The 26,072-nt window shown below is 36.3% G+C and overlaps 2 protein-coding genes across 9 annotated transcripts in view; one reads left to right on the top strand and one right to left on the bottom strand.

Moving 5' to 3' along the window:
- The window catches only part of LOC132793557 (hemicentin-2), a 76,433-nt gene that overhangs the window by 18,416 nt on the left and 31,945 nt on the right, over positions 1-26,072 (bottom strand). For 5 of the 6 annotated variants that reach the window (XM_060803533.1, XM_060803551.1, XM_060803567.1 and 2 more), the window contains exons 3-9: positions 16,903-17,029; positions 12,874-12,991; positions 10,465-10,558; positions 10,216-10,329; positions 9,499-9,702; positions 8,774-8,919; positions 5,432-5,576 (exon numbers count right to left, since the gene is read on the bottom strand). In XM_060803533.1, the coding sequence (XP_060659516.1) occupies positions 5,432-5,576; positions 8,774-8,919; positions 9,499-9,702; positions 10,216-10,329; positions 10,465-10,558; positions 12,874-12,991; positions 16,903-17,029 (948 nt within the window). Of the gene's footprint in view, positions 1-5,431; positions 5,577-8,773; positions 8,920-9,498; positions 9,703-9,754; positions 9,855-10,215; positions 10,330-10,464; positions 10,559-12,873; positions 12,992-16,902; positions 17,030-26,072 lie in introns of those variants that run through there. The other variant, XM_060803558.1, reaches the window with a different exon arrangement.
- Positions 20,332-23,571, top strand: LOC132798333 (N-acetylgalactosaminyltransferase 4-like). 3 transcript variants are annotated; one of them, XM_060810148.1, is made up of 5 exons: positions 20,332-20,401; positions 20,589-21,186; positions 21,246-21,588; positions 22,280-22,708; positions 22,778-23,571. In XM_060810148.1, exons 2-5 carry the CDS (start codon positions 20,615-20,617, stop codon positions 23,432-23,434), a joined length of 2,001 nt encoding a protein of 666 aa, XP_060666131.1. In that variant the 5' UTR covers positions 20,332-20,401; positions 20,589-20,614; the 3' UTR covers positions 23,435-23,571. The 3 variants fall into 3 exon arrangements, with proteins under 3 accessions (XP_060666131.1, XP_060666130.1, XP_060666129.1); XM_060810147.1 differs by having other exon boundaries at positions 20,348-20,401; positions 20,508-21,186; XM_060810146.1 differs by lacking the exon at positions 20,332-20,401 and having other exon boundaries at positions 20,461-21,186.

Below are 26,072 nucleotides of genomic sequence, written 5' to 3'. Positions count from 1 at the left end.
TTAGAAGGCGAGGCCAAAAGTTTGCTTACTTTAGAATGGCCCAGCAAAGTTTATTCTCTCCGCGACCAGGTCCTCTTCTAGACCTGGCCTTAGTCTGCATCGGCAGACTTGCTCGTTGATTCCTTCAATCAGCCCCCGTGGTTGCAAAGGTTCTGCAAAACTCTTTCACTTTCCGCGACGTTGTACTTCCGCACACATGTTGCACGTCATTTTTATACCCTTTGCAGAAACTTCGAGGAACGGGTGTGGTGCGCTTGTGAGTGTGATATTTCTGCATCTTCCCGTGAACTTTAATATTACTTATATATAAAACTTATAAAACATAAAGTTCTTATAAAACATTTACATATGGATTACAATCTTTATTGTGCAATTAAATGTTGCCTTGAAAGTGAATCAATTTAAGTACTTTTATAACAACTTGGCCATTATCATGAAGCATATTTTTAGCTAAACACACGCAATGCAATATATGATTATTTTCTTAATTTTACATATTAAAATAGAAGCATTCCAGATCTTGAGCAGATCTATTCCTTTTGATATAGACAAGAAACATAACATACATAGACATGTTAGTTGGTTACAGGGTGTCTAATAAGCGACATACTTCGATTAAAGTATTCTTATTTATTGTATTACCATTCGGCTTACCCTTCGAACTCGTCATTTCATGCAAAATATTGAAACGCCGAAAAAATAATTTAAGCTCTATCCACCAATTGAAAGGTTTTAATATCAGCTCTAGAAGAGTATTATAACTTTGTGCCTACAGAAAGATTTTTTTAGATTTTTGTCATGACCAGCCCATCAAATCGAAAAAGAATAGAATAGCAAGCGTAGTTTTAAAGTTTGAAGTAATAACTAGAGTATTTCTCATATCAGAAAATTTCGTTGCTGCATTCGTGTCCTAGTTGCTTTGTCTGACAATCTGGTATATTTTTGTATTCTATAGTACTATTACAATGTATTAGTATTTAGATATACCAAAAACACCCTTCTATTTATTCTAGTATTTTTCAATATATAAAATTGGTATAATTTAAGAATTTTATGAAAATTGGGTACCAGGTATCTTTTTTTATTTGGGAATGCGAATTTTCTATAAAATTACTAGAAAATTGGGGTAAACCAAATGAGTTTGTTGGACAAGTTGCCAAAAAGGTTTGTAACAATCAAGTTTATAAAGTAAAGTCGACGTTGTTGTTATTATTGTTCTGCCTCTTTAAGTTATCATATTCAACTGGACTTGAAGTAGTAATCTTAGATGATTGGCTTGCCGCTATATATCATCTGGCTATAATCCCTGCTCTGCTCTGTCGTTCTCGTACTTAAAAAAAATATAAACTCCAATTGCGGCATTGAGGAAAATATCGCGATGCCTTCGTTCGCTCTTCGAAATGCCAGGCACGCACACAGCACAAGCGCCAATGTAGCCAGCCATAAACAACGAGCAAAGGACGCAACATAGAACACACTCACACACTCGTATACGTATACGAATACGGATTCGTATTCGTATTCGTATGTATGTGTGCTGGTGAGTGTTACTGCGCTCATGGGAATCTCTATGTCTGTGATTGCATTGCATGTTTTGTTGTCCTGTTTCCTTGTTTGCTGGGGCCGCATTATAAATTTTAAAACCGAGCGAGTGTCACATACTCGTACTACGCACAGAGCGTACAAACATAAAGAAAATTATATATACAAGCAACGCAACGCAACGCATTCCGAATGAAATGAATGCAGTCTTTACCCCTTACTGCCGCCTTGCCCTACCGCTTTCATAAAGTATGGCAAATGGCCTTGCCAAATGTCGTGCCTAAGAAGCCAAAACGAAGTTGGCATAATAACTCAGGCATGATGCTGAACACAGATATCACATAGGAGCAACAAAAACAAGCACGAAAAGCCAACGCCAACGCAAACAACAACAACAAAATCAGCATCAGCAGCAATAAATGGGAAACGAGGCGAAGCATATTTGCCTGTGCGCTCGAATTAAAAATACGCTAAATTTTGTATGAAGGCAAAACAAGGCTTCCTCAGCTGTAATTGTTTTATTTTTATTTTGTTTATTTATTGTTAAATTCAACTATGAAATGTCTACAATTGAACTGACTTAGCAAATATCAAGAATGTATAAAAAATAATATAAAAAAAAAGTTAAAAGGAATAGAGGGGCATCTAAATTAAAATTAATTTATACTTGGTTTTTGGGATTCAAGTAATGTTAAATATATTTATATTATAGTATATTTGCTGAAGACAAAATCTACAGTCCAGTGTGCTATGTATACAGTGAGATACTCGCTTAAAATTTTTAACAAGTTAAAAAAAACCGGTATTATTCTTTAAATATTCCAAAGATTAATAATTTTTGAAAATATTCTGTATTTATACAATGTACTTAAAAAAAAAAGAATAAAATATGCAAGACTATCAAAGAAATCAGCTAAGACCCGATTGCAGCAGCCATTTTTTTGCATACAAAATTAATTTTCTAAATAAATCTTATCGCAACCAATTTTTCAGGAATAATAAAGACAGCAGCTTTTTTCTTAATGTTCCAATAATCGACTATAGCTTGCTATTCCATTATTTTCGATTAGAGTGGACGGAAGTGCTGTCTATATAGATACATCTATATTAGATATCTATCTTTTGTAGTCTCTAAGAACCAGGTGAATATACGAATGGACAGACATATAGACAGACGGACATGGCTATATCGTGTCGTCTGTTGAAGCTAATAATGAGTACACACATCTTCTTTTGGATTCGGTAATGTTTCCTTCTATCTTCCCATGAATCAAGAAAACTTCATCTTAAGTTTTTAATGTTTTATATTAAAGAATATACTTTATTAAAATAAAAATAATGTTTCTGCTGCGAGTCAAAAAGCTAACAAAAATAAGTATGGCAAATCAATAGAGAGCAAGAGATATTAACTTAAATAGCCTGCTGTGAAGTTAGAATGCAGAAGTTGATTTGTCAATAAGAGTTACAAATTAATAATTATTATATGATAAACATTATTTTATGGGATGAAAATGTAAACTATAAATACATGGTGAATTTGGTAAATAAGATAAAGTTAATTACAAATTATATGTACACTGTGTATTTGATTAGATTTAAAGCTAAGTACAATCTGTGTCATATTGTTAAACTTTCAATCGGAAATGGTTGGTACAATTCGAGAGTACTCTTTAATCGCTTTACTTTAATTTTGTTTAGCTCTCACTTTTATCCACATGCATCGTATATTAAACGTGCAGGGTCTCTTACAGTCGACATCATTGCCAGTAGCTTTAGCTTATTTTTCATTAAAGCCAAACGTTTACCTGCTGTGCAAAACACCCACATTCATATTCGTATATGTGCATGTATGTGTTTTTATGAATATTTTGTCGTACGTGTTGATCATAAAGTTTATTTACTCGAATGTGGAGTAAACGTCTCAACGATGGCTACAAAACAAACAAATAAAAAACAATATTCAAAAATATAAAATATGATGCTAAAAAGTGTGTGTGATGCATAAAAAATATTATACCTGCTTATTTTTTAACGAAATGTCTAATGAGAAAATGTTCTTCTTGATTCTTTACAGCTGGCTTGCGGTGTTGGCTAACAATTGCAGTTAGAATTGAACCAAGGAAATGATTTTAGGTGATGTATCGATTGAGTATGTATGTATGTGTATATTATTATGTATGCTCAGTCGAAATAATAAAATACTTTTACAGTGACAGCCAAAAGTACACACAGAGCACTTGGCTCGCTACTTGTCTCGACACACGATTTGACTGGACTCTCGACTTTCAAGCTTTACGACATCCGCAGTGTTTTATGGCTGAACACCTTGGGACTACTTTAATCGATTTTCAAGACATACCCCATGAATCCAAATGCATACTATTATATTAATAGTATAGTGATCTTGTGTGTTGTGTTTCTTAAAGGGTTATTTCCAGGTTAATAATTATGTATTCTATATTACTTCTTTAGGGCGATGTTCTGCTTGATGCAAAATTAAAATTTGATAAACACATTATATCTGTTGTGAATAAAGCCGTGGGTATGTTTGGATTCATAAAACGCTGGTCGAAATAATATATCGCTTAAACTTAAACCCGTAAATCTCACTGGCTTGTCCTATACTTATGTATGGATCTTTTATATGGAATCCCAAGGATTAAGTCAGTGCAGAAACAATTATTGATTTTTGCTCTTCGTTGTTTAAACTGGAACCCTCATGTTACCGTAGTAAACTTTTATTACTAAACATTCTATATCTTACTGACTGTAGGCAGTGTTTTTTTTAGAGACTAATTAAAGGTGAAGTAGATTCTTCGGAGCTATTAAGCCAAAATAGTTTTGCTCTTCCGGTCGGGATCACTAGGAATATTATTCCTCTTTTTATTCCATGTAAAACTTCTAACTATGCTTCCCATAATCCCTTTCGTATTTTGTGTGGGAATTACAATAATCTTTAAAACGTCATTTGCTCTAGCAAATCAATTCCTCCACTAGTATTTAGCTATTTTTATTTATGTATTTATATATAAATATATTTCTTTTTCTATTTGCGTTATTAGTTTTATTTCGTTCGTTGTCCAAAATCTTATAAGTGTTCGCGGTTTCCATTTAATCCATGCTATTCAAAATTTATTTTCCTCTTGATGGTACTGTTGTTAGTTCGTCAATGTCCAAATAAATATAGTATGTCATACATATAATATTAGAATTTTTACTGCAAAGAGCGCTCTTAACAGTCCATCATATAATTACATGATATAAAAGTCTATTTAATAATAAGTGTAAAAACTCGCAGAAAGTCTTGAGAATTGGCTGGGTTATGTAATTTACTAGGTACTTTCTGGTAGAATGTTTTCCATATTGAGAGTCCTACTTTGATACTGTTGTTTGGTTATTCTACTTTGGTAGCATGGGTTGCACACACAAAAGTCCTTCATTTAATTTAAGCGCCTTCCATACATTTTGTTAGCCCACATATTTCATTTGAGGTATGAAAGAGCTGTGGTAGAGGTGGTGACTGAGGTATGGGGCTGTGAAGCAAAGGCAGAGACAGAGACAGAGGCAGAGGCGCAATGCTACCACGGCGGCTGCCTTCTGGCCCATGGCAAATTATTCACAATTTGTCATTTGTCTTTGATTTATTTGCATTTTAAAGGCTTTCAACGGCGACGTCGACATCGCCGACGTAATAAATTTAGCGAGCTGTCTACCTTTTGGTAGCTGTCGGCAATGCTTTCTTAGCTTCTCTTTTGCGATTCCATTTTTTTTTTTTCGTTGTTGTTATTGTTCTCTTTTTCAATGTTTTTATTTGTTAGTGTTATTGACGATGTTGTTGCTGTTGCTGTTACTGTATTTTTTATACTTAAACTCAATTTGTAATACTTACAAACGACATTCAATTTCCACATGGTCTCCAAATACAGGCCATTCACATTTGGATTTTCCGCACGGCATGTTATCGATTTACCATCGTCGTCTGTGGTGGGCACAAAGCTCAGTTCAGAGCGTGTTGAGTTCTTTGATATGTCGTCCTGAAAATGTTTCTGCATTAATTAAGTTTCGCCAGACTTGAGCCAATGCCAACACCCCCTTGGACCTCCGGCGCTATTCCCTCCTACGTTAGTGTGTTTTCTTTGTACTTTATGTATGTGTGAGTGAGTTTTCTGTTCTTTTTTTTCGCAAATTTGTCGAAATATTTTATGTTTGCAATTTAAAATTTATTGCTGCATACTTTAGGTTTTATGTGACGTGTGTGGGTATTATAAATTTTAGAGCGCCAAGCAACACATAATTAGTTGTGATTTTGTAGTCGTTATTCTGACTCTTGCTGTTGCCTTTGCTCTTGCTCGAACGGGCCATAAAATGTTCATTTTTAACAGTGTATCCCCCAAGCGACGAGATACTAACATTCTTTACCACCGTCGCCCTCTGTTTGCAACACATTCAGTTTGTCTGATGACGTCGATGGCGTTGTAGAATTTTGAGTGTGAACTTTAGACCTATTAAGTATTTAGTGTTTGTTGTTTTTAGTGGAATCAAGGTGTGAATAAGCTGCCAGTTAGCGACCCATTCTAATGTCTTCCCGTAATTTCTCTCTTTTGTTTTTCCTTTTAAATAGTAATCAAATTCTTAGCAAAATTTCCGTCTACTATTCTGCAAATGTTTTGCATGTATTTTTATTGTAAAATATTGGCCTGAATCAGTTTTTGTAGAATGTCTTGTTATGGTACTTTATTGTTATACCGGCTCAACTCCTTAATAAATCAAAATAGAAAGCAAATTAATATACTGAAATAATATAAAAACATTCCAAGTCTACATATGTATTATAAAATATAGTACAAAAATACAAAATTATTTCGTAAATTAACTTTTAATTGAACCAAAAATACTGTAGTTGTACCAAGAATCGCGACTTCAGCTTTATACGCTATTTAGACCATCTGTTCTGTAACTGCTTTAATGATGCAGTTATATGATTCAAGTGTTTACAACAAGACTGCATCACGCGAACAGCTGTTTAAGGGTGCAAAAGTAAAAAAAAACTCAGGAGAGTGTCAAAGCCCATAGAAACAAATGAACTTAAAATAAAATATGATACACTGAGGGCATTTACAATATATAAGTTTATATGAATTGTATTTATTATTCATTATATGACTATTTTATTCCGGGTTACGTTGTACTAAGCAATTTGCTTTGCAACGATCATATTTCTATAAAAAGTTCTCAAATTGATCATCTTGACGATTTATATTAAAACATTTATGACTTTTTTCCACTTTGGTTTATTTTGGGAATTGCAAAGCACTTTGAAATAATTTTAAACGCCAAAATTAGCAAGTGAAATCACCAGCTGATTTCCATTGTTATCGCACTGTTTTCGATAAATATATCAAAATATTTTCCAAAATACGGCCACACTTTCAGAATGATCAATGATGCGGCTCCATCAACCGTCCCTCTCTTACGCACAGCCGCTTATGGAGTAATGCGGAACGTTCAACTTAACGGAAATTTCTATGATGCAGCTCAGTCTAAACAGCGTATTAAAACTACTATTGGTATATGATTTTTCGTATCACAAGGGGCGTGATTAATATCTAAACCATACTTGGTCAGCGTGCAACAAAAACAAATGCTGTCGAAAAAAATTATATTATATTATAGGCAGATAGACACACAGACGGTTATGTTTATATCGTCTCGGCTGTATAAAAAATTCAATTAAAACAAAATGGAAAGACAATTTGAATTGTTAACGAAATAACTAAAAAATTAAAAAATAAATTAGAATCATACTATTACCAAATTATTAGCTGAAGGCTTTAAAAGCTACATATATCCAAACTTTAATGTTTTAGTATTATATAAATATAGTTTGAAATCGTGCAGGTAATGAAGCCATGAAGCCTTTCTTCAGTACCTGAAATTCTATCACTGGAATTTTGTAGGCAAGTCTCGCTAGCAAATAATATGGTTAACTTTCCATGCCTATCCTAATTAGCTTCAATTGAAAAGGAACTTTTCCGTAGTTTGTCGTTGGCTGTCGGCGTCCCAAAGCTGATTAATGTCGGGCTTCATATGTTGCTGCTACTGTTTTTTCGCTTTCTCTTGAAATACCCTCATGTTTAGATGGTCCCTGGCAACTATCCTTAGCCTTACATAAACGCACAAATACCTTTGCCACACACAGCACCCACACATTTGTAGGCTAAATAAGGCACCAAAAGGCATGTAGAACATGGCTCAAGCCAGGCCCGCCGACTATCTGGTTAGTTAGTTGGCTAGCTGTCTGCATGGACTGGGCTGGGATGGGCTGGACTGGCTGTCTGAAGCGGCCTTTTGCCGCATTACGGTAACTTTATGCCACGTGAAAACTACTGAAAAACATTTCCGGTCTTTAAAGGAGCGTAGCTGCAAACGGCAAAGCAATCAGCAGTGGCATGCATAAACGAGTATGCATATAGGGCGGACAGACATGGACATAAACAACAACAGTTTAGATTCGGGGTAAAGGCGAAGAATAGCGGCTTTGTCTGGTGGCCGAGGCAAAGCGAGTGCGGAACGAAGCGCTGCAAAAATGAATTGCAACAAAATTGCGCTAAAACTCCCATAAATTTATCCAAAGTTGAAACAGAAGAAAACAAGAACCAAACAAAAAAAAAAAAAATGGCAATGGAAAAAGCATACTAAAGTACTAAGGGAATGGGGAGCTGAGTGGGTGAGGCGAGAAGTAGAGAATTGTTGTGTATTGTGGAGTTTATATCACATTATCTGTGTTTATTCTATTCGGGGAGTTCGGGGGACGGAGAGATGGAGCCAGAGTCGGAGCCGCAGCCGGAGGACTGAGGACTGAGGCGGCGTGTGCCATGGCGAGTGTAAGACACGCCCAGGGACAACAAGTGGGTGTTTCTTTAGTTCCTCTCGACCAGCCGCCCTACCCCTTTTTGTCACCGGACAAGAGTTACGAGCCACGTTTGTGTGTGGCATGACTGTGCAAACACAATAACTTATCGAGCTGAACGTGAGTCAGTTAACACCCAGCCCAGACAAGCCCAACAAACATCCCACCACGAACCAGAAACCAGCAACCAGTAACCCACACAGAACGTCAATTGCGGTCGTGTGAGAGTCATTTCCCCTTCCCTTTCACGCTCTCCCTCTCCCACTCCCACTCCGTCTCACTTTCTCATCGCCGTTATCCCCTTTCCCTTCCAGCTTTTACCTTTGTGCGTCGCAATTGACGCTTTCCCTTGTACCAGGTGATGATGGCATTTGGACGCGAACCTGACGATTCGCAAGTGACTTCGTATCGACGATCGGCAATCATTGAACTAGGCGGATCCAGAATTTTCACAGTCAATGGTTTTACTGAAAAAAAGTTGCAAGTTTCAATTAACATGTACATATGTACGTATGTGTAAAAACATTTGTTATTCAACTACAATCTGATATAATCCACAAGTATAATCCTTAAATATGTAAATGAAACAATTACGTAAAAGCTAAAGATGTGTTCGGCAAGCAGACAAGTGATTATTCCCTACATACTCGAAGTACTTCAGAATAGTTCATGAGTGTAATGACCCTCAAACAATTGACTTATATATTATCTTTACTTAGTATGTTACTTACATATGATGGAGTGCATTATTTGAGGGAATTGAAGCGAGGTATTCACTGACCTACACTCCAGTATTCTTTCATGTTTGTTTACATGTAGTCAAATTATGGCTACATTAGTTTTGCTATTAGGTTATCTATTTGCATAATGAATTCATATGAATACTGCAACTCCAGCTTAACATTAGATTTAGATAAGTCAAGCGAATAAGGCACAATAAAATATTAATTCTTGTGCTTGTGCTCCCATAGAAATTATAACGTCAATTACTCATCGCGGGGCATGGTTTAAAAAATTTTATTCGTTGACTAGTTGGGTATACTCACAGTGCATGTCTAGAATGAAGCTCTTCTCCTTGGGCTTATCTAATTGAGTATTCAATGCTTGGCATGTGAATACTGAATTTAAATCGTTTCGCTGCACCGACGGCCACAAGAGTCGATTCTCGATAACATCGCCGGAATTGTGCTCGTTTTGATTGTCGACAAGTAGTCCATTTACGAGCCAGCGTACCTGAGGTTGGGGACGACCTATGAAATAGTCACAAGACGGAGCAAATTAAAAAAAACAATGTACTTATACTTCGTATGTATGTAAGGTTGTGTGCACAATCATATAGTATGTCTGAGCTGGACAGAAGACCCAAAGGAGTCAGAGAATAGTGCAAATTAAAAAGTCAAGCTTGAAAAAATAGAATGAAATGGAAAATGAAAGCAAAGCAAAAGCAAATCGGTTCCAAAAGGCAAAGCAAACATTGTGATATTTTCATTTTCAGGCCAATGCGGCTTGAGGTTTTCGGGCATTTCCCAGTTTATTAGGGTTTTTTCAGCCAAAGCTTTTAAGGAAATTAACAGGAAATTGTCTAGCCGGGCAAACGGACATAGACATCGGCGAAACCATGTGTGGCAACACATATGTAAGAGTTCTCTTACATATACATACATATGTACATATATATGTTCGTATGTGTACACATATTGGTAGATTGGGTATTGCAGGATTTTAGAGCGGTCAAATGAGGTTAGGTTGATCCGTTTACTTACCGCCCACCACACGACAAGTGATAACAATATCGTCCCCCTCCTGCTTGGGCCCCAATTGCGTGCCATTGAGCTGCCGACCCCAACGGTCCAGTATAAGAGGTTGCTCCGGAAGAACTGCAACAACAAAGTGCCACAAAGCGACACGGAGACAGATGGATAAATTGACAAATTGATGGACTCCACTCCACACTCGTCTATGTGTTCCTCTATGTGCTATTTATAAATAGAAGTTCCTTTTTCGATACTCACTTATGACAGACAAATTGAAACGGAAGCTTTGCGTTTGAGCTGTGCGAAAATCCACACGACATCGGTAAATGCCTTGATCATGACGCTTGATATCCTGTAAAATTGCATTCCGTATATTACTATTGTGTGAAAGGAAACACATCATTAGCATGCTCACACTATACCAGACACACACACACACACACACACACACACACACACACCTAAATACACACGCACATGCATACCACAAATACAAACACAAACCAGCTTTTGTTTCTGGCTATGTAATTTTCAATTATTGCATGTCACTTAAGTTGTACGACTCTGTGGTCTAAACTGTGGACACTCAACTGATTCTAAGATACACGGTCTATACTTATTCATACATATGTATATGTTATAACACACTATTTGTGTGTTAACCTGTCTCACAGTTTCTGGGTATTATTGAAGGGCCTTAATGTTGCAATTATGTTGGCATTGACTCGATAAATGTCATTTACTCTTAATATTAAAGGTACTTTCATTTTTCAAGCTCTTCTACATTCAAAATATAGTGGATTTCCAACCAAAGCAATAAATATCTGACAGCTGCAGCTGTTTTTCACCATATTAAATTATTTCTTTAGTAATTTCAAAGTTTTTTATTTGCTCGCAACATTTTCAAGAATCATAAAAAGTGTTGTCTGTTTGCCATTCTACCATATAGTATACATATAGATAGATGTATTGCAAAATTTGTATCTTCTATAATTGTTGGTCTCTCCGATATCAACCTTTCTATATATGTATTTGCTTCCCAAGAATTACTTTTATGAAATTAACTTTAAAATATTCAAGTGTATGGAAATTTCATTTATTTATATGACATTTAACGTTCTTAATTTATATTTATCGGTTTATACCCATTTTCAATAATTTTTGCTTAATTGCATTTTCCACATTAAAAGTTCTGTCTAGAAGAAAATCAAAAATATGTAAAATTGTTCATGTACTAATTATTAAACTCCATAATATGAAGGCATTGCATTTGAATGGTACAGAATTACCAATTGTTTTTAGGGATACTATTGGCCCTTGCAGCATTTACCCTTAGTGTAATGTAATTCTATCTTTATGGTGTCAGGTTAATTGTTGGGCAATTGAAAAGCAATTAAAATTAATTTATGAAGTCAACCAAGTCTCGCAGAACCATTTGTTACACATAATTCATGGCTCGCGAGGATCCAGCCAGGATTCGTATTTATGCTGGCATGTCGTCTGCTTATGAATATAAACCATATTACAAGTAAGTATAGTACTACGGGTATTTTTGTTAGCTTGTCGCATCCGCTTGCCCCGCCGGCATTATAAAGTTGATGGCACAGTGAGTGGCAAATTTATGGGGCTGCCTCTTCGTGTGCATTTCCCATTCATTTCGGAATGTGTGTTCATGCAGCTTGTTAACGAAGAGCCAGACCAATTGCTATTGCTGTTGCTTGGCCCACGTAATCCCTTGCTAGAGCTGAAGCCCAAAGCCAAGCCCGACCTCAAGTAACTTGGCCTTTAAAAGTCAACCGTTTGTGGCAAAAGACAAAGCGAGGCGTTAGTTCAAGTAGCTACCACATTGAAAGTGTAGTGTAGTCTGTGTAGCTGATGTTTGTGTGTGCCATTGGGTATATTATCTCTCTCTCTCTCTCTCCCTCTGTCTCTTTCTACATGTAGTATATGTATGTGCGCATGTGTGTGCATTGCATCACAATAACGGTAAATCAAGTTATCTGTAAACATGCAAGACATTAATAAACATTTCGCGTGCGCAAGGCAATTTAACAACTTTTGATATCTAAATTTGTTTTCACATTGAGGAATCCCAGCCGCAGCAAAAGCAGTTTTTCTACCTTCGTTTACCATTTGGTTTAGAGTTTTTCTTTTTCGGTGCTTTTCAATACGTTTGCTACATTCGTTTACTGATTTTACTAGTTTTATTTCACGCTCCCACCATTTGGTATAAGCTTATTCCACTGTCAATGCTTCAGAAGAAAGTCTAATATATAACATAATATTGTTATGCTTTAAACTTAGATTATTTACATTTTTATTGCACTGTAGTTTTAATTGGATTCGATTACAGCCAAAAAACTGCAGCTGCTATAGTTATATCTATTCTTTTCTAAATAGTTATTTGACTTTAATATATAATAACAAAAAGTCGCATTTTATAAAGAGTTTCAAACTCTGTTAACTTAGTCCACACGGAAGGATTCAATTAATTATACTTGAAACAAGCAATTTTGATATGTCTACTACATTTTCTTATATTGTTCAGCTTACGTAAATTGAATTGAATATTTAAATTTTTGATTTATGCTAAGGCAAATAATCCCGTCTGCCCTTTATACAAGTGGGAAAATATATGGGTTCGTTGGGTAACAATTTTAAACGTACCTTAATTTCCAAGGTTGCTGGCTGCGAGTCAAAATGAAATTTGGCGCGTGAGCCAAAAACTTCTGGAGCTGACCAGTGTCGAGGTTGTTCTATGGCCATATTATCGCGGACGTCGAAGCTGAAAGAACAGAAGAAGATGAAAGAGATAGCAACATCAATAATGAGCGAGGAAAATTATTATTTTTCCTGAGCCAACGCATATACATATATATGAGAAGAAATAAAACGGCGTTAAAGCAGAGAATGTAAATAATTTAAACTTATTTTTTTTTACACACAAGAATATGCCAAGTTGTTATTAATTTTCGAAAGTCCAAATCCACTCAAAAACTAGAACGTGGTCAGCAAAATATATTTTCCCGGACTAAAATTAACCCATTTATTTTTACATTTTCAATAGTCCCATTCCCACACCGACTTCGTTTCCAAGGATATGGCAAAATAAAATCTTTAAAAAATAATAGTAATCATTTTCCTTAAATAATAAATGTAATTTTATTACTATTTTGTTTTTTTTTAATTGATTTTTTAACCATAATACAAAGCATTTCCCATATTTGACTTTAGAAAGATGAATTCAAGAAACATAATTATATATACTTATTATTTTGTGTTTTTGCTATTGGATGGAAAATTTAATTAAATAAGCGCTGTTGTCAGACTCTGAGTTTCAGCTGCTGCCAACATTTAATCTATGGCGCACAGATAAAATATTTTCCAATTTTCTTGTGCAATCCTTTTCATGTTCATCGTCAGCACTGCATTTAATGTCCCAAGTTTAACCTAAGAATACAAGAGGCCATAATACTTAAGACTTTGAGAAAATCTCGCTGCTACCCATAATATTAATAGTGCCATAAACATTCATTAAATGCAGGCATTTTAAATGTTCTAATTGTTAGACGAATAATTTCATTTGAGTATATAAGTAAAATTATTCGTATAGGATCTTATTAAAATTTAAGCTCAATGGACAGTGGTCCATATATGGAGTCGCGTCCATAAATATCTCGCGTTGAAATATTTTGAATATGTAATAAATAAAATTGGTTCCATCAGACGAATATGTTCTATGGCTGCCATAAAATAATTCTACTTTCTCAAGTACAGTTCTTCTTCAACGGATAGTACGGAAGTGAGTAATTGAAGTTATCGGATTTTTCCATATTATTCATTTATGAATGATAAAAGCAAGGCAAAAAGATACTTTACTCGTAATTACTTTTAAACATTGGCAAATACGCTGATAACACTGATAATCGTGTTCAGGGGGTACCATAGCTAAAAGTATATTTATACATAAACATTATGTTAAAATTTAGTTTTTTTTAGATTTTTTTTAGATATCTTGATAATAAAAAACGTTGCCTAATTTGTTTACCTCTTTACAAAATATTTTTAAATGTTTTTTTTTTTTTAATTTTTGCTACTTCTTGCGCAAGTACAAAAATTACACATATTGAACACTTTTATATGAACTTAATTCATAACTTTTAATATGGTGAATATTTAACATACCACATAAGCACTGGCTGCAAAGGTCATCGTATTAACTCTAAATCATGATGTTAACTTTAAATTTATGATTTCTTTTCGATTTTTTCAAATTACGGGACATACATACATTTATATATATATATTCTTGATCAGCGTCAACAGCCGAGACGATCTAGCCATGTCCGTCTGTCCGTCTGTCCGTATGAACACCTAGATCTCAGAGACAATAAGAGATAGAGGTATAATTTTTTTCGACAGCATTTGTTATGTTTGCACACAGATCAACTTTGTTTCAAATTTTTGCCTCGCCCACTAACTGGCTTTTTTTTAAATCTCATGTCATTCCAATAATTGAAAAAAAAATTCTTGGGCGGTTTTTAAAGATATTCTGAAAAACAGAGTGGAAATTGTGGGAACCAGCTGTATGATCGAAATCAAAAGTATTGACATTCTGTTCTGTACTTGTTTTTTGTTGCAGCTACTTTTTGGAATGCTCTGTGGTGAACGACGCGTTAAGCGCCCCCTTTGTATGCAACACGCAAAAATGTATGTGGAAAATGCCTGCGCCTGCTGATTGCCGCCAGCTGGCAGCAAAATGCAACAACTTAATTGCTGCGTGCCAAGCGGAGGCGACTCAAGTGTGGCACGAGACGGAAGACAGTGAAGAAGAAGAGGGAGTGAGCTAAAAAGCTAGAGACGGTAACCCAATTTTGGAACGTTTGCTTTTATTTTTGTTCACTACTCGCCGCCATTTTAATTAAAAACCAAAAACAGCAAGAAAAAAAAGAGGAAAAAATATAAATAAAACTGTGAACACTTTCTAGATTTGGGCAAAGAGTTTCAGAACGTTTCTCCCAGGTCTCAACATAAAACCTGTTCTTTGAAGGCTATGTTTTGCGACTCTGGCAAATTGAGTGTAATGAAAGCCATTTATAGCCGACGGCAGGTGTACATAACATTATTTACAGGTATTATGAATACCACAAAAGATCGATATAATAATGTCATTAGCGTGCATTTTGATCCACATATGTAAAAATGTGAATTTTTTTTATAATGTTTAATGTCATCCATAAGTATCGGCAACTAAATCAAGCCATATCTCATGTGGTGTTGTCAAATCCCGTTACGGAAAAAGGTTTCTTCTTTTTTAAATTATTTATACATATTTGGGTAAAATGCTATTACAACTTCGTTTATAGGAAATGTATGTAACAGTTAGATATGAAGTATATATATTCCTGATCAGGGTCAACATCCAAGACGATATAACCATGTCGGAAGAATGAATCTCAGAGACTATAAGAGATAGAGATATAATTTTATTATTTTTGCAAGTTGACCAATGTTGCTTCAAATATTTGCCACGCCTGCTAACGCCCCCACAATTCGACAAAAGTCGAACAAAAAGTGTAAATTTGAAATTAGAGTCGGTTTTTGGTGCATACAATAATAACTACAGATTCCTGAAAATCTAGTTATAACAATTGTAGAAAGTATTTAATAAATACTTTTGTATGGTAAAAAAAAACGCTTAATGCAATCGGACTAAATTAATTTGGCTGACAATCTTGTATTATTTTAACTCTATGGTTTACTTTTACTGTAGTACAATATCAATATACCAAATGTAACCTTCGGTATAATTTAGTAGCTGTGCAGTATATTTTTGGTGTTATTGTAGAATATATATTTTATTGAAAATGGGGAGCTGGTGTCTCACAATTGAGGACGCTCGACTGTAGCTTTGTACCCATTTGACTTAAAATAACTCATGAATATGATCTTTTGACTACTGGGCTCAATACTGCACTGACCCGGTAGTAGAACCTAGGCAGACCCCTATAGAGTATGCACTGCACCAGAACTCGACCAACAAAAAATCATCGGTAGTTGAGCCCACATTTCTTGTGGCTCTTCGTCAGAGGTTAATTACTAAATTAGGTAAACATAATTAGGTTAATTTAGTAGGCGTCTGTCACAATAAAAACACACACACACACACACACACACACACATACACACATAGTTAAGTCACTTTTTCGGGGAAGGGGGGACTTATCAGCTGCCTGACAGGTGCAAAAAAAATAAAGTAGCCAAAGTCGACTTGTAAGTTACCCTTTTCTGATTTGTATGAGCGATGTATATTTTTCGTCAAAATTAATTCAAAAATTTTTTTGTCTTTTCTAGGTTGAATATTTGCAAAGCTTAATTGTTTACATTATTAACTAAATAAATATATATATCTTCGATCTATTCAGTAGCAAATTCAAACTATACAAGCTATGTAAGTTACAGGGTATACAAAAATACAACTACATATACACATGCGTGTGTGTGTGTGTGTGTGTGTGTGTGTGAAGTTAAGGCAACGATTTAAAAGGCGGCTGCTCTCGAGGCTCGTTTGCATTTAATTAAATGCTTATAAACAGACAGACAATGAGCCAAATGGGCCAGTCAGTTCCCCTCACACACGCACACACACATACATCGACATGTGTGCACACACACACGCACAGATAAGGCACTCACCTATATAAAGGTATGCCCGCATTATCACGAAACCATAAGACCATATAAACATCGTGCAAGGGCTCGGCAATGGGGCAAGGAAGTGACACTGATTTACCCTCAACGGCATCAATGTCCTTCGTTTTCACTGCGATTGTGGCGAATGTAGATGTAGATGGTGATGTGAATGTGGATGTGGTTGCCATTATTGTTGCGTTTGTGTTTTGTTGTGTTTGGTATAGTGCCGCCGCCATATTATTTTCGGGTCAGGCAAATTATGTTGTCATGGTTTTTGGTTGGTCAGCATCAGAATCAGCATTCATATGGGCGTCGCATCGTCATCAGCAGCATCGCCATCGCCATAGCCATAGCCATCGACATCGACATCGGCAGCAGCAGCGGCAACAGGCCCAAAGCAGTCGTCGTGGTTGTTCGGTACATGAAAATAGAAAATAAATGCGTAAAATTTGTTAATTAAATGTTCGTTTCTTTTGGCGTGCGTGGCTATTTTCACAGAGGAACCAACGGTGGGGTACGAAAGCCAGGACTCTCGCAATTAAATGTTGATGCCAGCTTAATTTCAACGTAATTACAAACGCGTAAATTTTTATATGGCTACCCATTTCGCTTAGAGCCCGTTTTATTTATTTATTATGCATGTGCAAATGCCTGCAAAATGCTTTTAAATTCACATTACAAGGACGACAAAGAGCGTACCAGAGAGAGAGAACGGTATACAACACCGATTCCAGGCCTTGCGAAAACGAGAGGCTGACAATATAAAATTGTATGGGATTTTAGCCTTTTATGACTGTGATCAAGTATAGTTTCAATTGGAATAATAGACGACCTCAGAAATCATGATTATGGAAATTAAATGTGACCATAATATATACCAAAATTGGTAAATAGACAAAAATAACTTTATCTAACTAGCTCACTTGAGTTTTAACTTAGAATTAATAATTAAATAAATATGAAATATACATAAATATACATTCAGTTTGAACTTATTATATGTGTTTGTATCATGTTTGGAATTAATAATTAAAACCAAAAGTAGATAAAGAAAATAAGTGCAATGAGAAACAAGTAAGAAAGCTATAGTAGAGTGTGAGATACCCGCTAGCAACAATAAAACAAATTATACCGCAAAATACTGTTACCTAAAAAATGTACCATATAGTAATAAACCGTATTATTAACCAAAGGCAACTAAGACCCGATTAAAGTAGGTGTTTTTTTAGTCATTAGACTGTACAGTAAACTTGATATTCGATTTGCGGGCGCGGAAGTAGAAGTGAGAACAATTTTAAGCAAACTTGATCTGCGTGCAAAAAAAAAGCTGCGGAATATTATATCTTTATCTCTTATAATCTCTGAGATCTGAGATCATACGTAGAGACGGACAGACAGACGGACATGGCTATATATATATATATATGTGTATACTTTACGGTAGATTGCTCAATTTTCCTGTTACATACATTTTCTATAGGCATAAAGTTATAATACCCCTCTATCCTATCCCATATATAATTAGCTGCTCGATAACGATTTTGAGAAACATAAGCCAACTGTCGATGTTAATACATATGAATCACGATGAGTTCATAGATATAACAAATTTAAACAATTTGAGTATTTAAGCTTAGTCGATTTTATGTTTCAGTTGGGAACTGAAATTTCCGAAGAGAAACCAAAAGATAAAAAATTGTATGATATTAGTATCTTTCAGTTTCTTGGCAGACTGAATTTTCTGTTTTTGTACATATCGCTCTATAGACAGAGCCCCGATTTGCAGCAAAGAGATGACGATAAGCATTTATGTTTTTACACCCAATAAGCAGAAAAAATTTAACATGTCGAGTACAATCGACTGTTAGATACCCATTTTCAATGAAACCAGATTCCACGCATATACCAAAAATATACCACACAATACTAAAATATACAATAGACTATATTTGGTATATTTCTACAGTACACTACTACAAAATATACCAGATAGCCAATCAAAGCAACTAAGACCCCTAGTAAGTAGGCGTTTGTTCCTACACAAAAGAATTTCTTAAATAACTTCCACAATCCCTATCTATTCGCAACTAAATTCTTCAATCTATTATTATTATTGCATGTACCAATAATCCCCGTTCTAGCTTTAACATTAAACTTATTACGATTACAATGTTTGTCGATTGCGGAAGTGAGCGAGCAAACATGTCGAAAAAACCCTATCTCTTATAGTTTCTGAGATCCAATATTTCATGATAGTCGGACAGACAGACATGGCTATATCGTCTACTATACTTTATATGGTCCGAGATGCCTCATATCTGTTACGTGCATTTCCTGACGGCACAAAGTTATAATACCCTTCTACCCTATAGGTAGCGGGTATAAAAACAAAATTGATAAGCATTTAGAAGTGAGAAGTTTTGACAGTTTTCCATGTTGATAAATGTTCTTAAAATCAGTTTGCAACATTGAATTTAGAAGATTTTATGCATTAAACTTCACCATGTTTTATGTTATTAATTGTTAATCTATGTTATACATTTCATCAAATGCAATGGCCAAGAATAGAGAGCGAACAAATAAAACCAAAATTTGCAATTATTTTTTTTATTTTTCTATCGTATATCTGATACCATCGAGGCTGGAGAGATATGCACATACATTTATTTACATTTATCTTTGTGTATAAATACAAATGTCTATGTTGAAAATGTTTCACATCGGTCGAGAAAAGGGGAAGCAAAGGCCATAAAAATGTTGATTCGGCCCCCTTCACCCAGAAACATGCTATCCAACCATCCCCTTCTCCTACAAAAAAAAGAACACTCAATTCTGCTTTGCACTTCACGGCAAGGTTTTTGGCGTTGGCATTGGCGTTGACTTTATGTGTAAATATGAAAAAATGTCATTTTATTGCCACAATGCGTCGAAATTTTGTGAAAATTTATTGCGCATACGCGGCGTTGCACAATAAATTTGCGCTTAAATGCCCAGCAATTCTTTGAGTGTGTGAGGCTCTGTAAGTGTGGCTGTGGCTGTGGGGAAGAGAGACGTTATGAGTAGCGGTGAGAGCGATTGTGTGTGTGTTTATTTTCATCTGCTGACATTGCGGACAGAAGTTGGCGAACATCTGCGATATTACACAGCCGAAAGAGTAAATGCTACGAGCAACAGCTGGAACTAAATTTAAAGCACATAACTAAATATTTAATAAAGGGGTATATGCACCAAATCGAGCTGAATGTACAGCAAATTCGACTCATTTCAACAATTAATTTACCTTTTTTTTGTCGAATCTATTTAGTTAAGGTCTAAGTATTTTAAAGTCGAGCAGCTATTTACTTCACTTTACAGCAGCTACTTCAGTTCGTCGTTGCAACGAATCAATTGTTATCACCACCATGAAATTGAAACCGAGTTCGCCCAACAAAGTTTCCCATTTGTAGCGTCAGATGGCGACAGTGTGTTGACTTTGAATATTCGCACAGCGACGACAGACCAGGTGAGTGATGTTTTAAGTTCGAAGTTTCGAGCGAGTCTAACAATCAGATATGATAGCTCTAATTGATAGTGAAGAATGATGTAGATAATAAGCGAAAATGAGTTAGTTTCGTCGCCTTATCACATGTCATACATAGTATCTTGTGAAAGGCAATTAGATTAATGGACATCCATGCCACGCATTGCAGACCCAACGCCGAAAGATCGCAACACCATGGAACCATTCAAAAACGAAAAGTCTCAGTTGAACAACGTGCCCATCATGGCCATGAAGAAACGCTATGTGAAGCGCCTGGTGCGCAAAGTGATATTTCTACTGCTAACCGTAGCCTTCATCTCGCTGGTCACTACAATGATCGTTGAGAAACGTCTGGGCAATGGCAAGCCATCGAACGAGGTTGACGAAAGTAATTTGGATCCGAACGGAGATGCAATAACACCTGAATTCAGGGCTGCTAACATCGTGCCGACACGTCGAGCACCTCGCCCGCCGTTCCAGGATCGAAATGCCGTACGTGAGGAGCAGACACCGAAAGAGAAAGAGAACACAGTTAAGATGTTTACCTTGCCAACGCCGCAAGGTGAACGCAAGGATTGGAATGACTATCAGGCCATGGAAGATGATAAAATGCGCTCAGGCATTGGAGAGCATGGTCTGCCGGCCAAGATTGAGGATCCTGCTGAGAAAGAGCTGGAAGACAAACTGTATAGAATGAATGGCTTCAATGGACTGCTCTCCGATAAGATATCAGTGAATCGTTCACTTCCCGATGTCCGCAGAGAAGAGTAAATATATCAAAGAGCCCGTTCGTTTTCATTTTGATGCCTAATTAAATTATTTGCAGATGTAAGACACGTCAATACTTAGCAAAGTTGCCCAAAGTTAGCGTCGTGATCATTTTCTTTAACGAACACTTCAAGACGCTTCTGCGTTCCGTTTATAGCATCATTAATCGAAGTCCGCCAGAACTACTCCAGCAAATTGTGCTTGTCGATGACGGGAGCGAATGGGAATCGCTAAAACAGCAATTAGATGACTACGTCTCCCTTCACTGGCCAGATCTGGTTGATGTGGTTCACAATCCCGAGCGACTTGGCCTGATCGGGGCACGACTGTCCGGCGCCAAAGTAGCTACTGCTGAGGTTATGGTCTTCTTTGACTCTCACATTGAGGTCAACTACAACTGGGTAAGGTTCAAATATTTCAAATATCTTTTTATGAAACAAACATTGAATAAGCTGAAGTTGAGCAGAATTATGGATGATGAACGATATTATACATTATCCGAAATTCAATTCGAATACAAGAATATATCTTATAGAAATTATGCAACTTTATCCACTTGTCGGTATTTATTCTCTATCCATTAGATATTTATTCTCTACACAGAGCACAAAACAAGTATAGCATCGATTAATTACTAAAATATACCGAAGAATCTATTTAGTATATCGATACAAAACATAACAAATTGCCAACACAGCAATTGTGACCCGTCAGCAGCAGCTGTTTTTTCGAAGTGTTAAACATCTAAATTAAATTTAAACTGTGTGAAAATATTACCAGTGCATCTAGTCCCTGAGATCTAGATGGTTTTAGGGGCAGACAGACAGACGGACATATATAATAAAAGATATATTCTTATATATACAAGAATGCAAATATTTTTTATGGGGATAGTTTTTAGATCTTAAAAAGGAAAAAAAAAATATTGTACTATATTAGGAATTTTTCAATTTGGAATTCTTGTTTCAAAATTTGTTTTATGATAAAAGAGTTTTTATTTAACTTCAAGATTTGCAATTTAATTTTCAATTTAAATTTAATTTCTCTGTGTAAGCTAAGCAACAAATTACACTATATTTGTTCTCTCTTCAGCTGCCCCCGCTACTGGAACCCATTGCCATTAACAACAAGATATCTACATGCCCCATCGTAGACATAATCGATCACAGCAACTTTGCCTACAACGGAGGCTATCAGGAGGGATCCCGAGGGGGCTTCGACTGGCGATTTTATTACAAACAGCTGCCAGTGCTGCCGGAGGACAGCGTAGACAAATCTCAGCCATATCGCAGTCCAGTCATGATGGGCGGCTTGTTTGCCATCAACACTGAATTCTTTTGGAGTCTGGGCGGCTACGATGATGAGCTCGACATTTGGGGTGGTGAACAGTACGAGCTGAGCTTTAAAATCTGGATGTGTGGCGGCATGCTGCTGGATGTACCATGCTCCCGTGTGGCCCACATATTCCGCGGTCCCATGGATCCACGGCCAAATCCCCGCAATTATAACTTTGTTGCAAGGGTAAGCATTGAAATAGCGAATGTCGAACAAAACTGATTAATTGACCTCATCTTGAACAAACGGAAATAGAACCACAAGCGAGTCGCAGAGGTTTGGATGGATGAGTACAAGGAATATGTCTACACTCGAGACCCGCAGACCTATGATAGTATCGATGCTGGCGATTTGAGGCGACAACGTGCGATTCGAGAGACATTGCAATGCAAATCCTTTGACTGGTATATGAAGGAGGTCGCACCCGACTTTCTGATCAAGTTTCCGCCCATCGAACCCCAACCCTATGCATCGGGTGCTATTCAAAGTCTGGCTTATCCGCAGCTGTGCCTCGACGCTATGAACTTGGGTACCAGTAATCCGGTGGGCTTGTATTCCTGCCATAACAATCTCACATTACCTGAAGGAAACCAAATGTGGTTACTCACTGCAGACCGCGAGTTGAGACGCACTGGTAATGATGAATGTCTTGATGTCCAAGACTCCCAAGCAAATGCGACGGTCTGGATGTGGGACTGTCACAATCAAGGAGGCAATCAATTCTGGTACTACGATCGTCAGCATCAGTGGATTGTGCACGGTAAGGGTGGCAATCGCTGCATGGAAGCATTTGTTGAGAACAACGTGAACGCGGTTTACACTAATGATTGCCAGGAGAACAATGACCGACAACGCTGGAACTTTGGCGTTCTCAATCACGAGCAATTAGATCGATTCTTCGATAACATTTAAGCTTTGTTCAAATTGCCAGCAGACTAAAGATGAAATCAACTATATAGTGTGCACAAATTTTGATAAACTTATTATAGTTTCTTAATATGGTTCCATTTTTATTGCAGGTGTTTAAAATACAAATTTGACTTTAGTATCAAAATATGATTGTCACTATGCTTAATTTAAATACAAAAGGATTTAAGCATTATTAACTAATGCCTTAAAATTTACACTTGGATGATGTTTATTCAGTAGATTCTTCTTTTATTTTTGTCAGCTGTAAAAACTCTTGTAAGAAGAATTTATTGATTGGATCACATTAACAGCCATTTTAGGACAAGCCTTAATTTGCAATTTGACTTTGCATTCGCTTTTGTCCAGGCTGTATGATGGACCCTAAGAAGTCAGCCATTAGCCATGGACCCTAAGAAGTCAGCCATTAGGCTTGTTTGCTCTCCTTCGCTCTCTCTCTCTCTGTCTCCCTATCACTCCGACTGAACCGTCTTTGTGAGACTGAATGCCAATGCATCAAAGGCAAAGATGCATTTCACGTTGACTGCATTACTAAACGGCTACAGCTTTAAGCTGGGATCTACCTTGCGGAACCATGTACCTCCGTGTACTCAGGCCAAGCAGAGGTACTTTGAAAAATGTTTACTACAAGGGAGCTAGTCCTAGGTTGGATCCTTTTCTGGTTGCATTTTTGTGACGTCTTTGGGTGGCCTTCACTTAACTACAGCAGCTCAACTACTCGACAGCTCGTGCATGCTAAAAGCTATTTAAATATGCTCTCTGTGAATGCCTTGATTGGCTATATGCCAGCCCGTTCCTTGTCTGACTTTGTCGTCGCCATTGCCGTTCCTTGGCTTTGGGTTCGGTTCGGTTCGGTTAGGTTTAGTTCGGTTTGATTTAACTTGCAAAAGCACACAAATAACAGAACGGGGAAGAAGATATGAGCATCAACACCCTCTCACTCACTCAATTTCTCACTTTCCAGAATTACTTTTTTGCATGAATTAACGAAATAATTGTACATTTCCTTTGAATAGGAGTTAAGAAGTGAACTAAGTCCTCCCAATTACATTAAACACATGATACGAAATAATTCCTTTACACGCTGACGGCATGTCATAATTAAAACATTTAATTAATATTATAAGCGCATCTACTTAAATAAGATTATTGTGGTATTAAGCCAACTTTCAACTTACAACAACCAGTATGTCAAGTAAAAAAAAAAAAAACTTTTACTCTTCGGACAAACCCCCGGACCCAACACTGGGAAATGAAATTTCTAATGCAACTTTCACACACTGGTCTTTTATTTTGTGGCATACTCTCATAACTTTTCATGCTCCGAGGGGCGAGAACCACGAACTGAAATTCGGAGGAGCATTTTAATTGATATTTAAGTATGGTTACTGTTACTTTAGTTTGCGTAATTGCCGGAGCGTCTTGTGCCCTCCAATTAGCGTTACCATATAATTTAGCATGACGTAAGCAAGGACTTCTCCAGCCTGATGCCTTTTGGCCCCCCAGTTGCGACACAGTGCCTGCTCCCATATGGAATGCGTTTATTTCATGTAAAAATATTTCGTTGACAATTACACATCACCAGATACCCACAGAAAAGAGTTTCCCGACTGAGTTCACTCTTGATTATGGGCATGTGGGTGGGTGTGTATGTGACATTTTGCGATTAATCGTCGGGCTCATTAGTGGTGAAAATATTTATGAAGACCTGAGGGAAAACGCAGCGTCGTACAGTCATTAAATATACATTGAAATCACTCTCCTTTCTCATTTATGTATTCAGGAACATAATGTATTCATATGTCTATTTTGTGAAGATCTTAATGGATTTATCATAAAGTTCGAAATAAAGTACGAGCAAACACTTCATTAAAGTTTGCGAATATTATTATTAATTATAATAACTGATTGCTAATAACTTAATCTATAGCATAACTTTGTTTCTATTCTCAAAACTGCATCACTATTCAAAATTGATGAAAAAGATGTTTTGCTAAAACAGTAACTTGAATATTACATTACAGGTTAATTTAAATTAATAAATAATAGATAGCAGGTAATCAGGTCAAATGAAACAAGTAAGAAAGCTACAGTCGCGTGTACTCGACCATATTGTAAAACCATATTGTCCAAATATACTGAAAATATGCCGTAAAATAGTAGAATATACCAAGGGATATATAGCATAAAGTACACAACATACCGGATTGTTAGCCAAAATCACTAAGACCCGATTGCAATAGAAGCAAAGAAGCGAAGAGTCTCATATCTATTGGCTCTTTCATTTACAGACAGACAAAAGGACGGACATAGCTATGCATATCCTCTTGGCTGTTGCATCTAATAAAGAATATAGATATATGTGCAATGGGGTCGAAGAAGTCTCCGCCTGCCGGTTTAACACATTTGCAGGATGCAAAATGTTAGAATACTCCTCTACACTATGGGTCAGGGGTATTAAATGAAGATCGTTATAAAAGACTTATTGAAGTCAGAAACTTTCATTTAAAGATTGCTAAAAATAACAAGGAATTAAAAAGAGATATAGTTGTTATTCTCAATCTTAATTAATGGTACTGTATTATAATTGGAAATATTTTTATTGTTGCATTAATAAATAAGG

Source organism: Drosophila nasuta, chromosome 2L (assembly GCF_023558535.2).
Source record: "Drosophila nasuta strain 15112-1781.00 chromosome 2L, ASM2355853v1, whole genome shotgun sequence".
In the NCBI taxonomy this organism is placed as follows: domain Eukaryota; kingdom Metazoa; phylum Arthropoda; class Insecta; order Diptera; family Drosophilidae; genus Drosophila; species Drosophila nasuta.
The sequence above is the reverse complement of the archived record's forward strand: the minus strand, read 5'-3'. Positions and strand labels throughout refer to the sequence as shown.

What these genes read in the sequence shown, in the direction of transcription:
- LOC132798333 (XM_060810147.1), top strand. Translation starts at nt 20,573, where the DNA reads ATGCCACGCATTGCAGACCCAACGCCGAAAGATCGCAACACCATGGAA. An exon ending in CCCGATGTCCGCAGAGAAGA is followed by an intron (nt 21,187 to 21,245) that starts GTAAATATATCA and finishes AATTATTTGCAG; the next exon opens with ATGTAAGACACGTCAATACT. An exon ending in TTGAGGTCAACTACAACTGG is followed by an intron (nt 21,589 to 22,279) that starts GTAAGGTTCAAA and finishes TTCTCTCTTCAG; the next exon opens with CTGCCCCCGCTACTGGAACC.